Source organism: Pelodiscus sinensis, chromosome 6, assembly GCF_052426305.1.
Source record: "Pelodiscus sinensis isolate ZL-2025 chromosome 6, ASM5242630v1, whole genome shotgun sequence".
Taxonomy (NCBI): domain Eukaryota; kingdom Metazoa; phylum Chordata; order Testudines; family Trionychidae; genus Pelodiscus; species Pelodiscus sinensis.
The window spans coordinates 19,747,570-19,761,439 of NC_143057.1; the positions used below are offsets into that span (position 1 = coordinate 19,747,570).

At 42.6% G+C, this 13,870-nt stretch overlaps 1 protein-coding gene across 1 annotated transcript in view; it reads right to left on the reverse strand.

The window, feature by feature from the left end:
* FOCAD (focadhesin) overlaps window positions 1–13,870 on the reverse strand; it is a 231,132-nt gene that overhangs the window by 196,243 nt on the left and 21,019 nt on the right. The window contains exons 5-6 of the mRNA XM_075931485.2: window positions 11,671–11,825; window positions 6,363–6,467 (exon numbers count right to left, since the gene is read on the reverse strand). Of these exons, the coding sequence (XP_075787600.2) occupies window positions 6,363–6,467; window positions 11,671–11,825 (260 nt within the window). The remainder of the gene's footprint in view (window positions 1–6,362; window positions 6,468–11,670; window positions 11,826–13,870) is intronic.

The window sequence follows — 13,870 nt, forward strand, 5'->3', positions numbered from 1 at the left end:
GGTGGGATGGGACGCATGATTGGAATATTGGTATGGAAGGGTACGGCTTGCTCAGGAAGGACAGACAGGGAAAAAAGGGAGGAGGGGTTGCCTTGTATATTAAAAATGTACACACTTGGACTGAAGTGGAGATGAACGTAGGAGATAGCTGTGTAGAGAGTCTCTGGGTTAAGCTAAAAGGGGTAAAAAACGAGGGTGATATCATGCTAGGAGTCTACTACAGGCCACCTAGCCAGGTGGAAGAGGTGGATGAGGCCTTTTTTAAACAATTAACAAAACTATCCAAAGCCCAAGATTTGGTGGTGATGGGGGACTTCAACTATCCAGACATATGTTGGGAAACTAACACAGCGAGGCACAGGCTATCCAATAAGTTTCTGGACTGCATTGGAGACAACTTTCTGTTTCAGAAGGTTGAAAAAGCTACCAGAGGAGAAGCTGTTCTGGATTTGGTTTTAACAAATAGGGAGGAACTAGTTGAGAACTTGAAAGTGGAAGACAGTATAGGGGACAGTGATCACGAAATAATAGAGTTCATGATCTTAAGGAAAGGTAGAAGGGAGACCAGCACAATTGAGGTTATGGATTTCAGGAAGGCAGATTTTGATAAGCTCAGAGAACTTGTAGGTAAGGTCCCATGGGAAGCAAGACTGAAGGGAAAAACAACTGAGGAGAGTTGGAAGTATTTCAAAGGGACGTTGTTAAGGGCCCAAAAGCAAACAATTCCGCTGTGTAGGAAAGATAGAAAATATGGCAAAAGACCAGCTTGGCTTAACAAGGAGATCTTGCATGATCTCAAAATAAAAAAGGAGTCATATAAAAAATGGAAACTAGGACAACTAACAAAGGAGGAATATAGGCAAGCAACACGGGAATGCAGGGGCAAGATTAGAAAGGCAAAGGCACAAAATGAGATCAAACTAGCTACAGGCATAAAGGGAAACAAGAAGACCTTTTATAAATACATTAAAAGCAAGAGGAAGACCAAGGACAGGGTAGGCCCACTGCTTAGCGAGGAGGGAGAAGCAGTAACAGGGAACTTGGAAATGGCGGAGATGCTCAATGACTTCTTTGTTTCGGTCTTCACCGAGAAGTCTGGAGGTGTGCCTAACGTAGTGAATACAAGCAGAGAGAGGGTAAGTTTAGAAGATAGGATACACAAAGAACAAGTTAAAAATCACTTAGGAAAGTTAGATGTCAGCAAGTCACCAGGTCCTGATGAAATGCATCCCAGGATACTCAAGGAGCTGATAGAGGAGGTATCTGAGCCTTTAGCTATGATCTTTGAAAAATCATGGCAGACAGGGGAGATTCCAGAAGACTGGAAAAGGGCAAATATTGTGCCCATCTATAAAAAGGGGAATAAGAACAACCCAGGAAATTATAGACCGGTCAGTTTAACGTCTGTCCCAGGGAAGATAATGGAGCAGGTAATTAAGGAAATCGTATGCAAACACTTGGAAAGTAATAAAGTGATAGGGAATAGCCAGCATGGGTTTGTGAAGAACAAGTCATGCCAAACTAATCTGATAGCTTTCTTTGAAAAGATAACGAGCCTTGTGGATAAGGGAGAAGCGGTGGATGTCATATACCTAGACTTTAGTAAGGCATTTGATACGGTCTCGCATGATATTCTTATTGATAAACTAGGCAAATATAACTTAGATAGGGCCATGATAAGGTGGGTGCATAATTGGCTGGATAACCGTAGTCAGAGAGTTGTTGTTAACGGTTCTAAATCCTGCTGGAAAGGGATAACAAGTGGAGTTCCTCAAGGGTCTGTTTTGGGACCCGTACTATTCAATATCTTCATCAATGATGTAGATATTGGGATAGAGAGTACTCTTATTAAGTTTGCAGATGATACCAAACTGGGTGGGGTTGCAACTTCTTTGGAGGATAGGGACATAATTCAAAATGACCTTAGCAAGTTAGAGAAATGGTCAGAGGTAAACAGGATGAGGTTTAATAAGGAGAAATGCAGAGTGCTCCACTTAGGAAGGAACAATCAGTTCCATACATACAAGATGGGAAGCGACTGTCTAGGAAGGAGCATGGCGGAAAGGGATCTAGGGGTCATAGTGGACCACAAGTTGAATATGAGTCAACAGTGTGATGCTGTTGCAAAAAAAGCAAATATGATTCTAGGTTGTATCAACAGGTGTGTTGTAAGCAAAACTCGTGAAGTCATTCTGCCGCTCTATTCTGCACTAGTTAGGCCTCAGCTGGAGTACTGTGTCCAGTTCTGGGCGCCACATTTCAAGAAAGATGTGGAGAAATTGGAAAGGGTACAGAGAAGAGCGACAAGAATGATTAAAGGTTTAGAGAACATGACCTATGAAGCCAGGCTTCATGAACTGGGCTTGTTTAGTTTGGAAAAAAGAAGATTAAGGGGGGACATGATAGCGGTTTTCAAATATCTAAAAGGGTGTCACAAGGAGGAAGGCGAAAATTTGTTCCTCTTGGTTTCTGAGGACAGGACAAGGAGTAATGGGCTTAAAGTGCAGCAGGGGAGGTTTAGATTGGACATTAGGAAAAAATTCCTAACTGTCAGGGTGGTCAAATATTGGAATAAATTGCCAAGGGAGGTGGTGGAATCTCCCTCTCTGGAGATATTTAAGAACAGGTTAGATAGACATCTGTCAGGGATGGTGTAGACGGAGCTTGGTCCTGCCTTGAGGGCGGGGGGCTGGACTCGATGACCTCTCGAGGTCCCTTCCAGTCCTATTATTCTATGATTCTATGATTCTATCTCCCTCTACCCACCTGCCTTGCCTCTCTCCTCTGGCGCCAGGTCCTCCTCTCCACTCCACTCTCTTTGTCTGCCCTTCTGCTTCAACCCCACAATCCCCTTGGTAGCTGCACCTTCCCTTACCCCCTGCACCCTCCTAGGGCCTCCCCATTCCCTCACTGTCCCTCCCCTCTCAACACCTGCCCCCCTTGCCTTCTTCCTCCCTGGTGACCACCCCACTCACTACCCTCTGCCCCAGTTCTTTTCACACCTCTCTGAGCCCTCGCATATGACTTGCTCCATCTCTCACCTTCCTCATGCCCACCCTTCCTTCCAACCTCTCTTTTCCCGGCACCCACTCATCCCCTCTCCTCTTCTTCCCTCTTGCCCCCCATTGCTCTTCCCCTTGACTCTCCCAGCATCACCCTGTCTCCTTCCACCGCCTTTTCCCCTCATTGTCTCCTCTTGGCCCCCTGGCATTTCTCTCTCCTCCACCCTGTTCCCTTCCCCTTTCTTCTCCTGCCATGGCCCCCTCCTTTCCCTTCAGCACAAGCCCCTTCCTTACCTTACCCCTATCTTCCCTTTGGTTCTCTACCAGCCCCTTCCCTCACATTCTGCCTTCAACTTGGTGGGCAGATGCCTCATGTGGGGGGCTGAAGCCAGAGCTGCAGTGCTATTTTTAATACCATGGTCCCAACCCCAGAAGCACTCTGTGGGAGGCCCCAAAAGCACTGCCAGCTTCTAGGGCCAGGTCCCAGCTCCAGTCCTAACACATGGGGTAGCCACGAGCAACCAGCCACGCCATCCCTTCCCAGGAGCTGCTGGGGCCGGGGACGTGTGGCGACTTCTGGGGCCCTGACCACAGTACTAAAATATCACCATGGCCCCAGCTCCAGTCCCAGCATATGGTGCATGGCCACATGGTGGGTGGCTTCCCCGGGTGCCAGGACTGGAGCTCGGGCCACAGTGCTATTTTTAGTACCACGGTCCAGGCTCCAGCTCTTGCAGCTGCCACATGGCCCACCCTGGCTGCAGCTCCAGCCCCGGGAAAGAGCTGAAGCTAGGGCCAAGGTCCCGTGTTGGCTGCCCAGCTGCTTCTGGGGCAGGGCAGTCGCCCACCAGGCAGCTGAACCCCAAGGCAGTTGAGCAACCTCTGTGCAGTTCTCCTAAGGTGGTGTGCGGGAGTTCTTGCACAGGCATGCACATTACAAGGAACCCTGCTGGACACGAGGGAAAACTTCTTGTCAGGGTTATTTAGCACTGGAATAAATGTTCTATGGAGATTGTGGAATCTCCATCATTGGAGACTTTTAAGAGTAAGCTGGGCAAATGCCTTTCGGGAATGGTCTAGATCAGGGTCAGCAACATACAGCATGCAATTTTGAGTGGTACTCGCATGGTCAATAGCGGGAGCTCAGCCCCTCTTCCTCTACCATGCATCTGCTCCGGGGCTCAGGCAGAGAGGCTGCAGATTGGGCTAAGTGGGACTCTAATGGTGTGCGAGCAGCCAGCACCTCCCCCCCGCATTCCCCAGACGCAGGTTAGGCTATGCCATGCCCAGCAGCGATGGGAGGTGGCGGCGCTGGGGCAGCAGCTCCTCAGTGGTTCCTCCAGCATCTGGACTGAGTGGCTGTGATAATGGCTCCTAGGGCGGCCGGGGCCACCACCCAGGATAGCTGGGAAGTCACCACACGGCCGTAGGCCCAGCTTCAGCTCTGGCGAAGCACTGGAGCTGGGCTAGGTGCTCAGTAGTGGCTTTTGGGGGAGGCTGCAGTGTGGCATGGGAGTGTCAGGGAGCTGCTGTGGCGGTGGCTGCTTCTCCAGTGTGAAATCAGGCAGCCATTCTTCTACCATCATCACCAGAGGAGTGGTGCTGAAGACAGAGGCTTCTATGCTGCTTAAAATATCAAACTACGAGCCCAAGATTGGAGAACTCAGCAAGGGAAAGCAAGGCTAAGGATCACACTAAGCAGTAAGATGTGCATCTTAATTTATGCATTAATGAAGCTTCTAAAAGTAAGTAGGATGCTTTAAAAAGTATCAATGACACGCAAATCCATAAATAGAAGTGAGTAAGTTAAATCTTGGCATGCCACTTCTGAAAGGTCGCTGACTCCAGTCTCTATGGTGTTTGGCCTTGCCATGAATGCAGCAGACTAGACTTGATGCCCTCTTGAGGTTCCTTCCAATTCTATGATTCTATAGATACAGTTTTGTTCAATCACATTATTACACTTTAATGGCTATAAGCATTTTATATATGTACTAGAAGATCTCCGCGGATTCCTTAACACAAATAAATTTAGAGGGATATCCTCTGGATTCTGTAATTTCCACTCCAACACATCTGATGAAGTGGGTTTCACCCATAAAAACTCATCATATAATATATTTGTTAGTCTTTAAGGTGCCACAGGACTGCTTATTGTTTTTATATAAGTTTTGTTTTTCTTCATTGAAATCACTGCTCTGGGGTGGGTCTGAGGATGAGGGTTCATTACGCAGGCTGTGCCAGGGAGAGAGGAGAACCCCAGACCCTTCACTTAGCATCACAGTATGGGGACAGGTGAGAAGTGCCCGTCCATGCCTGCTGCAGCTGCAATGGACACAGCCAGGAAAGGGGTGCATGTCACCCAGTGGGGGCAGGTCCAAGTTGATTTGCTCCCTGCGCTTCCCAGCCTAAGTGAGGAATGCAGGGAGCACTTTCCCTTTGCTCTCTGACAAAGGTTAAGAGTCAATAATGTTCCTATACGAACTGGGGTGAGGGGGAGGACTTCAACTCCTCCCAAACCCCCTCTAGAGGGCACTTGGGGGCTGGGAGGCTCAGGGATCAGGTAGTCCCAGATGACTGGGGAGGAGGGCACCCCCCTCAGACAACCTCTTCCACCTCCCAGGAGATTCCGTTTCTTTTCTTTATGGTTTCATGAGAAGCAATCCCATTTTGGGCACAGCCCATTGTCCTGGCACAACCAAACCCTTACTTTGGTTTACATGATCAGGAGAGAAAGCTGCATACTAAATTTGGTGGTTCTAGCTCTTACTTTTTAGGAGGAGTTCTTGAAAAAAGACAGATGCACACACACACACACACACACACACACAGACAAACTCTCCAAAATATACAGTAGATCAGATAAGATGATTTACTTGATAATGGCTCTAGAAACTCGAAGTAACTATTATTATTGTGGGACCATATTCTAGGAATACCAATTCTGGCAGCAATACAGCACACATATATTGGCTTTAGTATATTATGTGGACTAGTGAGTATAAAGTGAGATTTTCTCCATGATTCTCTCAGAGGCATTGAATGTCTCATCTCCTGTTCTTTCAGTGATTACTATGCATTTCTTGCATTAAGCTCTCTAAAGCTTCTACTGTGCTTTCTCCTTTTAAAGAAAGGGGCTGATGTTATTTCAAGATTTTGACCAAGGATTGAAACCTTTGCTTTTAAGATTATTACTACTCGTTAGCTAAATATGAAGTCTTCTTGAGCCTCAGTGGCGAACTCGCTACTTTTGCATAAAAAGGTCGCCAATAAACAAGTTAGTAAATGTGTGTGTAAGCGTCTGTCATTTAAAAACAGCGATTATTAAAATGCACATAACTCCATGCACAAGAATCTCACCTGATTGCATACAAATCCCAAACAGCTTCGTCTCCATTTTTGCCCACTGTAAGGGCCTGCATCTGTAGTAATTTCCCAATAATTTTGATCAAACCATGTACATTTCTGTTGAAACACAATGAATAGATAACATTATCATCATTTATAGGACAGTGGATTCATTGGTCTGCTATGAGAAGTATGATTTAGTGATCCAAGCACAACACCCAGATCTCAGATCTCCAGAGTTCCACTCCCTGAACTGATAGTTACTGCCTCCAAGGCAAGCCACTTCACCTATATGCAAAATAGAGATATTACTCACCTATATGGAGAATTAATCCATGTCTGAAGTACTTTGAAGATGAAAACCCTTCTGAAAGCAATAATGTAATTTATTCTAATGTTAAAAACAACATATATTCCTGATGGACTGCAAGAATAAAAAGGTAAGGTATTCAAAATGGCAAACACAGATTTTACCAAGCAACTACAATTGTCAACTATCATGCATCTAAATCCCACGAACTAAAAATTAACTCAAGACAATCTCAAGACAACGGGTTATCTCTTCTGATTTTTGCTTGGAGCAGTAAGTGGTACTTCAATGACATTGTTTAATTTCCTTCTATTCTCCTTACCTCATTTACTAGTCATTGAAATCAACTGACCAGCAATGGGATTTCTGGAAGGCTTATAGGATTTCCTATAATCTCCAAGAGCTGTTTGAAAAATTCTAATGGAAGCTGCTATAATCTAGACTAGAGGGGGAAAAAACCAAACAAGTAAACTGGCCATGCAATCAGAAACATATACTAGGCCATGATTTCAATAGCCCATTGGCTGAGTTCTATAGAGAGGTAATCCTGACTGATTTGGTTACTTTTGGGTAATAAATATTCCAGAGTTTTCAAAACAAGAATATGCTAGGAACAACCTGATTCCATCTCAGGTAAATAGAATTAATGTTAAGTGCTTGACTAAAATAAAGCAGGGGAGGAAAAAATTGTTAAATGAATAACCAACGTTTCCAGGTGCCCTAGCTACATCTTACTTCAGTTATTATGAGATAAGTAAATATCCACTGGTAGAAAGAGAAGGAATAGCAAATTCATGACAAATTAAAGTCATAAGAAAAAAGGAATAAAATGACAATAACTGTGAAGTGATTGAGCAAAATCTAATGGCAGGCTTCTCTTTTCATAACAAAATATCAACAATATCCAATCTTACATTCAACTTGGGATTCAGGGACAGATGTGTATGTAATTTATGAACTATGCCAAAAGATCTCCTTACTAAATAATGTAAAAAGGAAGGTTCTGTTCTGTGTGCATTAATCCTATAGTGAGAAAAAAACTGTAAAAGAATGCAAACAAGTATTTATTTACAATAATTTCCTAAATATATAACAACAATGGCATTGATTCATAGATTTTAAGGCCATAAGGGACCGTTACGATCACAGTCTGACCTCCTGTGCTATACAAGCCATAGAATTTCATCTGTTATTGGGGAAAATCTTCAGATGGTGTAATAATTTTACTTCCACTAATGTCAATGGAGCTATGACAACATACAACAGTTAAAGAGCTCCCCCATAAAGAGGGAAGGGAAAGGAAACTTGGGATAACAAATATTTCTTGTAAAACAATGATATTCTTACGAAACCTCAAGATAGTCCATGAAGTTCAGACTCCTAGTAAAGACTATATTTTCTGAATAGCACTATGTATTATCAAAAGGGTCTAAAACCTAATGGTTTTTCTGTGAAGCATTGATAGGTCTCTCAAGAGTGTTTTTTTAGGCCCATTTTAGATTTCCATACAAGAAAACGAGTTTTTTTCCATGTTGTTAAAAAAATCTTGAAGATGAATTTCCATATGAGTATTCTGCAAGAGAGGTAGCATTAAAGGATCAGAGGCAATAAGCAGAGCTTTAAATCTGATTGTGGAGGAAACTTATGGGGAAGTGAGGATGATCATTTGAATGAACTGATTAGGTGTCACATACAAAATACAAAATCATGTGAGCTCTGGAGTGCCCATCCCAGATCAGAGGTTGCCCTTCATGGTATATGAAATGGATAACACAGTAGAACGACCAGCAGATATTAGGCATATAAGCGACTAGTTGACTAGCTGATAAACAACACAGGTATATCAGGCAGAGTCACTGTATCAGAGGCAGCAAGGGAGGGGTATGACGGACCAGGCTGGGTTTGGTCACAGCTGAGGGCATCCTCTCTGGGTGAATTGTTCAAATTCAGGGCTCCTTACAGCCCCAGATTGGAGACCTTCCCAAATAGGCCAGAAACCAGTCACACCGAGCGCTTCAGCTACCAATCTGGCCAGCCTGAAGCCTCACGAGCAAAACCCCTCCAGTCTGGGGCTGTAAGGAGCCCCAAGTTTGAGCAATTTGCCCTGAGCAGACACCCTCAGATGTGCCCAGACCCGGCCCAGCCCAGCCCATCACAAGGGGAAGCAGGAGCCACCTTAAAAACCAGTTTCCTCCAGCACTATCTCCACAGGCGCAGTGGCAGAGGCACAGTGGGAAACAGGGCAAGTGGGGACTGTGCCTCTGCCTTTTAAATGTAGCAAGAGCCTCGCAGGCAGCCCTTACTACATTTAAAAGACAGAGGCACAGCTGGGATAGTGAGCGTCCCACCCAACCCCTTATTGACTAATCGAGTAATCAATGGAAATTCCATTGACTACTCAATTAGCTGGTTAATTGAAATTTAACATTCCTACCAGGTTATGCTAAACCCCTGCCAAGATCACTGTAGAAGATGCAGAGTTGCTGAAAAGGCAGAAAGTAAATAACCTTCTCCACTGTCACAATACACATTTCCTTAAGCAGACTTAGGAGGAGGCCCAGAGTTTTGATGATCTTTATGTTGGGCTCCCATTCGCAGTCAATTTTGTATTGACATGTCTTCAAAGATACAGCACACTCAATGTGTGTCTAAACTACATGGCTCCATTGATGGAGCCATGTAGATTAGGCTGATCGGCAGAGGGAAATGAAGCTGCGATTTAAATAATTGCGGCTTCATTTAAATTTAAATGGCTGCTGCGCTGAGCTGACCAACAGCTAATCAGCTGTTGGTCGGCTCAGCGCGCTAGCCTGGACGCTCTCGCGCCGACCTGAAAGCCCTTTATCGACCTCCCCGTTATGCCTCGTAGGATGAGGTTTACCGTGGAGGACGATAAAGGGCTTTCATGTCGACAGGGGAGCTTCCAGACTGCCCCGATCTGCCGACAAACAGCTGATCGGCAGAGTGGGGCAGCCATTTAAATTTAAATGAAGCCGCGATTATTTAAATCATGGCTTCATTTCCCTTTGCCGAACAAACAAATCTACATGGCTCCGTCGACGGAGCCAAGTAGTCTAGACATACCCTCAGTGTTTCAAAACCCCACAACAAATCTGAATACAAATCTGTCAGGGATCAGAGTGAAGGAACAATGGGCCAAAGTTCTGGGAGGTTCAAAAAGAGATGAACATTAGGAAAAAACTTCCTGTCAGGGTGGTTAAACACTAGAATAAACTGCCTAGCGAGGTTGTAGAATCTCCATCACTGGAAATATTTAAGAGTCAGTTAGACAGACATCTATCAGGGATCATCCTAGATGGTTCTTGGTCCTGCAGTGAGGGCAGGGGACTGGACTTGATGATCTCTCTAAGTCCCTTCCAGTTCTAGTGTTATAGATTCTATGATTTTATATTCCCCTTAAATTATTGCTAGTGTAGCAAACTCACAACTATATAGGAATTTCACAGTTGTCACTAGATTGTGGAGCACAACTAATGAAAACTTTATAGTAGCAGCCATAGTTGGACTGAGATCATCATGTTCCAAAAGCACAGTTATAGTTAGTTAGCTATGACACACGGCTGAGTTGTTCAGCTTCTATACTGTTGAGGGCAGCATGTACCTACAATAGCTAATTTACTGCAATACATACTTACAATATTTTTGTCCAAGAATTCCAGTCAAAACTATTGTAAACCTGGTATAAAGTAGGGATGTTAAATTTTGATGAATCAGTTAATCAACTACTCAATGGAATTTCCATCGACTACTTGATTAGTCAATCGGGGGAGGTGCTTGTGCTGCATTCCCTGCTGCTTTTCTGCATTCCCAGTGCCTTGCACCATGGAGATGGTGCTGGGAAGGAACCGGCAGCAAAGATACAGAGGCAGCAAAGCAGGGCGGGAGGAATTCAAGTAGTTGACTCAATTATTTGACTACTCTTTTACATCCCTATTATTAAACAAACATCCTTGTAGTAAATTTTCAGAATAAACTGATTTTGAATTATCTGCTGGGAATGACTGAAATGTAATTTTTAAAAGCAATGAATTATTTTTTATGAATTCTTCTGATTTAAAAGGCCCAAAGAACTCAAAAAAGGTTTAGCTGACTTTACACAAACTTAAAATCACCATTGGCTTGAGTTAAGCACAAGAAATTTCCACCTAAAAGAAATTTTGTGAAAGTTAGAAGAGTTTAGAAATGTTTTCAATGGCATAGTTCCTACAATCTTGACTATGGGGTCGCTACCATGGCCTCATAATGTAGCCCTAAGCAAGAAAATAGTTTTCTCTACGCATAAAGGCTTAGTGCTAAAAACCAAACAATTGCTATACCAAAATAGTATCTCACTGAACTTCACAAGGCTAGGAGACTAACAAAATACATCTTCAAACACTATTACGCTCATGTACATGATTACATTCACACATTTTTATTTGCAGAGTTCTTAGGATGCTCAGCAATACAATACCTCTGCATCATGTAACACATTGATCCTTAAACACCCTCGAGAGATGCTAAGTTTTATTATTCCCATTGCAGAAAAGTAGTAACACAGTGAGGTATATTGATTTGCCCTTGGTTGCACAGAAAATGTGAAGCAGCACTAGAATTATAAACTAGCTCTCCTACTTCCCCAACAATATTTTCAGACAAGATGCTAAACATTGCAGTGGAATTATTCACATATGCAAAATTACTCTTGCATATAAAATAAATGGACTACCACATGGGTCAAATTTCATATGAGCTTTATCATTTGCAGGACTGTTGCATATGACATCTCTCACCAGTCAGACACTGGTTCCATGTTTTCTACCCTACCTTGACCTCACCCTGCTTCAGAGTTCCTGTATCGGGAAACCATGTCTGTGCACACAGAAGAAAGACAGTCCCTGGCCCATGAAACTTACACTTTAAGTACAGGACAAGAGATGAGACCTACAACTTTACAGGCAAGCCAAAGATCCCAAATACGTATACAAATATATATAAATGAATGATTACCTGGCAGAGGGAATCAGATTGAGAGCTGTATTGAGAATATAATTGAATTCTGCATAATCCTGTGCAACAAGGGCCACAAGGCCTTGGCAGCAGGCTGTCCGCACAGCTACATTCTCACTGCAGCATGCCTCCCAGAGCAAGTTCAATGCAGGAGTCTGAAATCAAAAGTATGGGGAACAACATTTAGGATGATGACCAAAGTTAAATACTATTCATTCCCAGCATTCCATTAGTAAAAATCCTGCCCGACAGACCCTTCCCAGACCTGGAGCTTAACACAGAGAGTAAGTCAAACTAAGATCTAGTTCTCTGCTTTCTTGGGATATTACCACATTTAGTAAACAGAAAAACAAGACAAAGCCAACCAAACCTTTGTTATCCAATGAAGCTGACAAAGTAGGTCATTTATAAAAAAAACATTTTACTTTCTGTTAATAAACCCACAGAAATGCCGAACTTCAAAAACAACATTGTCATGTTACTGTCTTAAACATTTTCCTTATCTGCATTACTACTACTATCTTAGACTGCTAAATCAGGAAAGTTTTGATAAAGTGTGAGGTATGTGTTGCTACCAGTGTAGTCTGTTTTCCCATAAGAAGTTTCAAATGAATAATCCCTGTTCAAAAATTGTTAAAAGCAACATTTTCCCATGAAAAGTTTCAGTTCAATACAGGGGGAGGAGAGAGATAGAGGAAGGGCATGGACAGGTTCCATTATAGGAGGCAACATAATGGGAAATGTTTGGGGACCACTGAATTAAGAATTGCTGCTTTTCTAAATGTCTGGGGTTTTTTTTGTTTTTGTTTTTTACAGACTGGTAACAATCCTTCTGTAGAAGTGACTTTAAAATTCAGTGCTAAGCAAAATGCGTTCTCAATCTGGAGTTCTAAATCCAAAATCTATTGTTATGGATCAGGCACTTTGTTATTTAGTTAAGTATAGGTGTTAACTGGTTGATATTTATATTCATACGTGTATGAGAGAGTGTGAGTGAACTGGTTAATATTTATATACATATATATGTGTGTGTGTGTTTATTTAAGTTATGTATTTATTTTCTGGGTATATAGTCTAACACAGGGGTCTGCAACCTATAAAACCACATATGGCTCTTTTGTCATTCCCAAAATACACACAATTTTAAATTAAAATGAAAAATTAATTTAAAAAATTATAAACGTGTAATTACTCATGTCAAGATTTTTTTTTTTTTTTGGTCTATTTCACCTTTAACTGTTCATTTGAACAACCATCCATCCTCTTCAGCATTGGGGGTTATGCAGATTCTCTTTTTATTTAATTGCTCAAGAAAACCTTCCATCATCATACGTGATGGTGAACTCTGTAATCTCCTTACAATAAAAATGGCAAAGACAATGAGCTATAACAAGTATTGAAATTTTCAAAAGGAGTGGACAGATTTGTATACATTTGTGAATAGGTCTGGATTTCCACATGGTCTCATTTGTAGTGAGAGACTGTTCTCAAACAAACGAACAAAATCGAATTTGATGACAAAAATTTGCAGCATTTGCTACAAGATACCCCGAGGAGGAGGCACAAAAAAGCCCGTGAGGAGCTGCAGTGAAAAATCAACAATGGACAAAATAGCCTGCTGGCATAGTGAAAAAAAGATGGGAGTTAAACTCCACAAGTTTTGCAGGCTCATACAGCATTATTCAAGCTTTCACTGGCAGGGATTACGTGAAGAGATGCATGCTAAAAAGTGGTCAACTATTTGACAAGTTTCACAACAAGGACAAAAATCTTACATGCCGTCATCAGCAAAAATAATTCATGACAAAAACTGTGAAAATGGCCCATCAACTTGAAAAGGAACAAATGCACAATCTGAGTACAGCTACTTGCTTTTCGTTTGCTTTGGACAAGACAACTGTCATACATGGCATTAATCAGTTGTGTATTCTGGGACAATATATTTGTGGAAATGCTGTGTATAACAAAATGATTGAGATATTACCAATAAAAAAAATCAGTCAAGGAGCAAATACATTCGTAAAACTGTAATCAACTTTGTAAACGAGAAAGAAATACAGTTTGATAATCTTGTGTCTGTACGTATGGACAGTGCACCTAACACGGTTGGAAAATACAGGTGATTTCTTACTCGTCAGAACAGATGAATTGCCTACATTTGAACTTTCAGTGCATTGTGCATCAGGAGGCACTCTGTGTG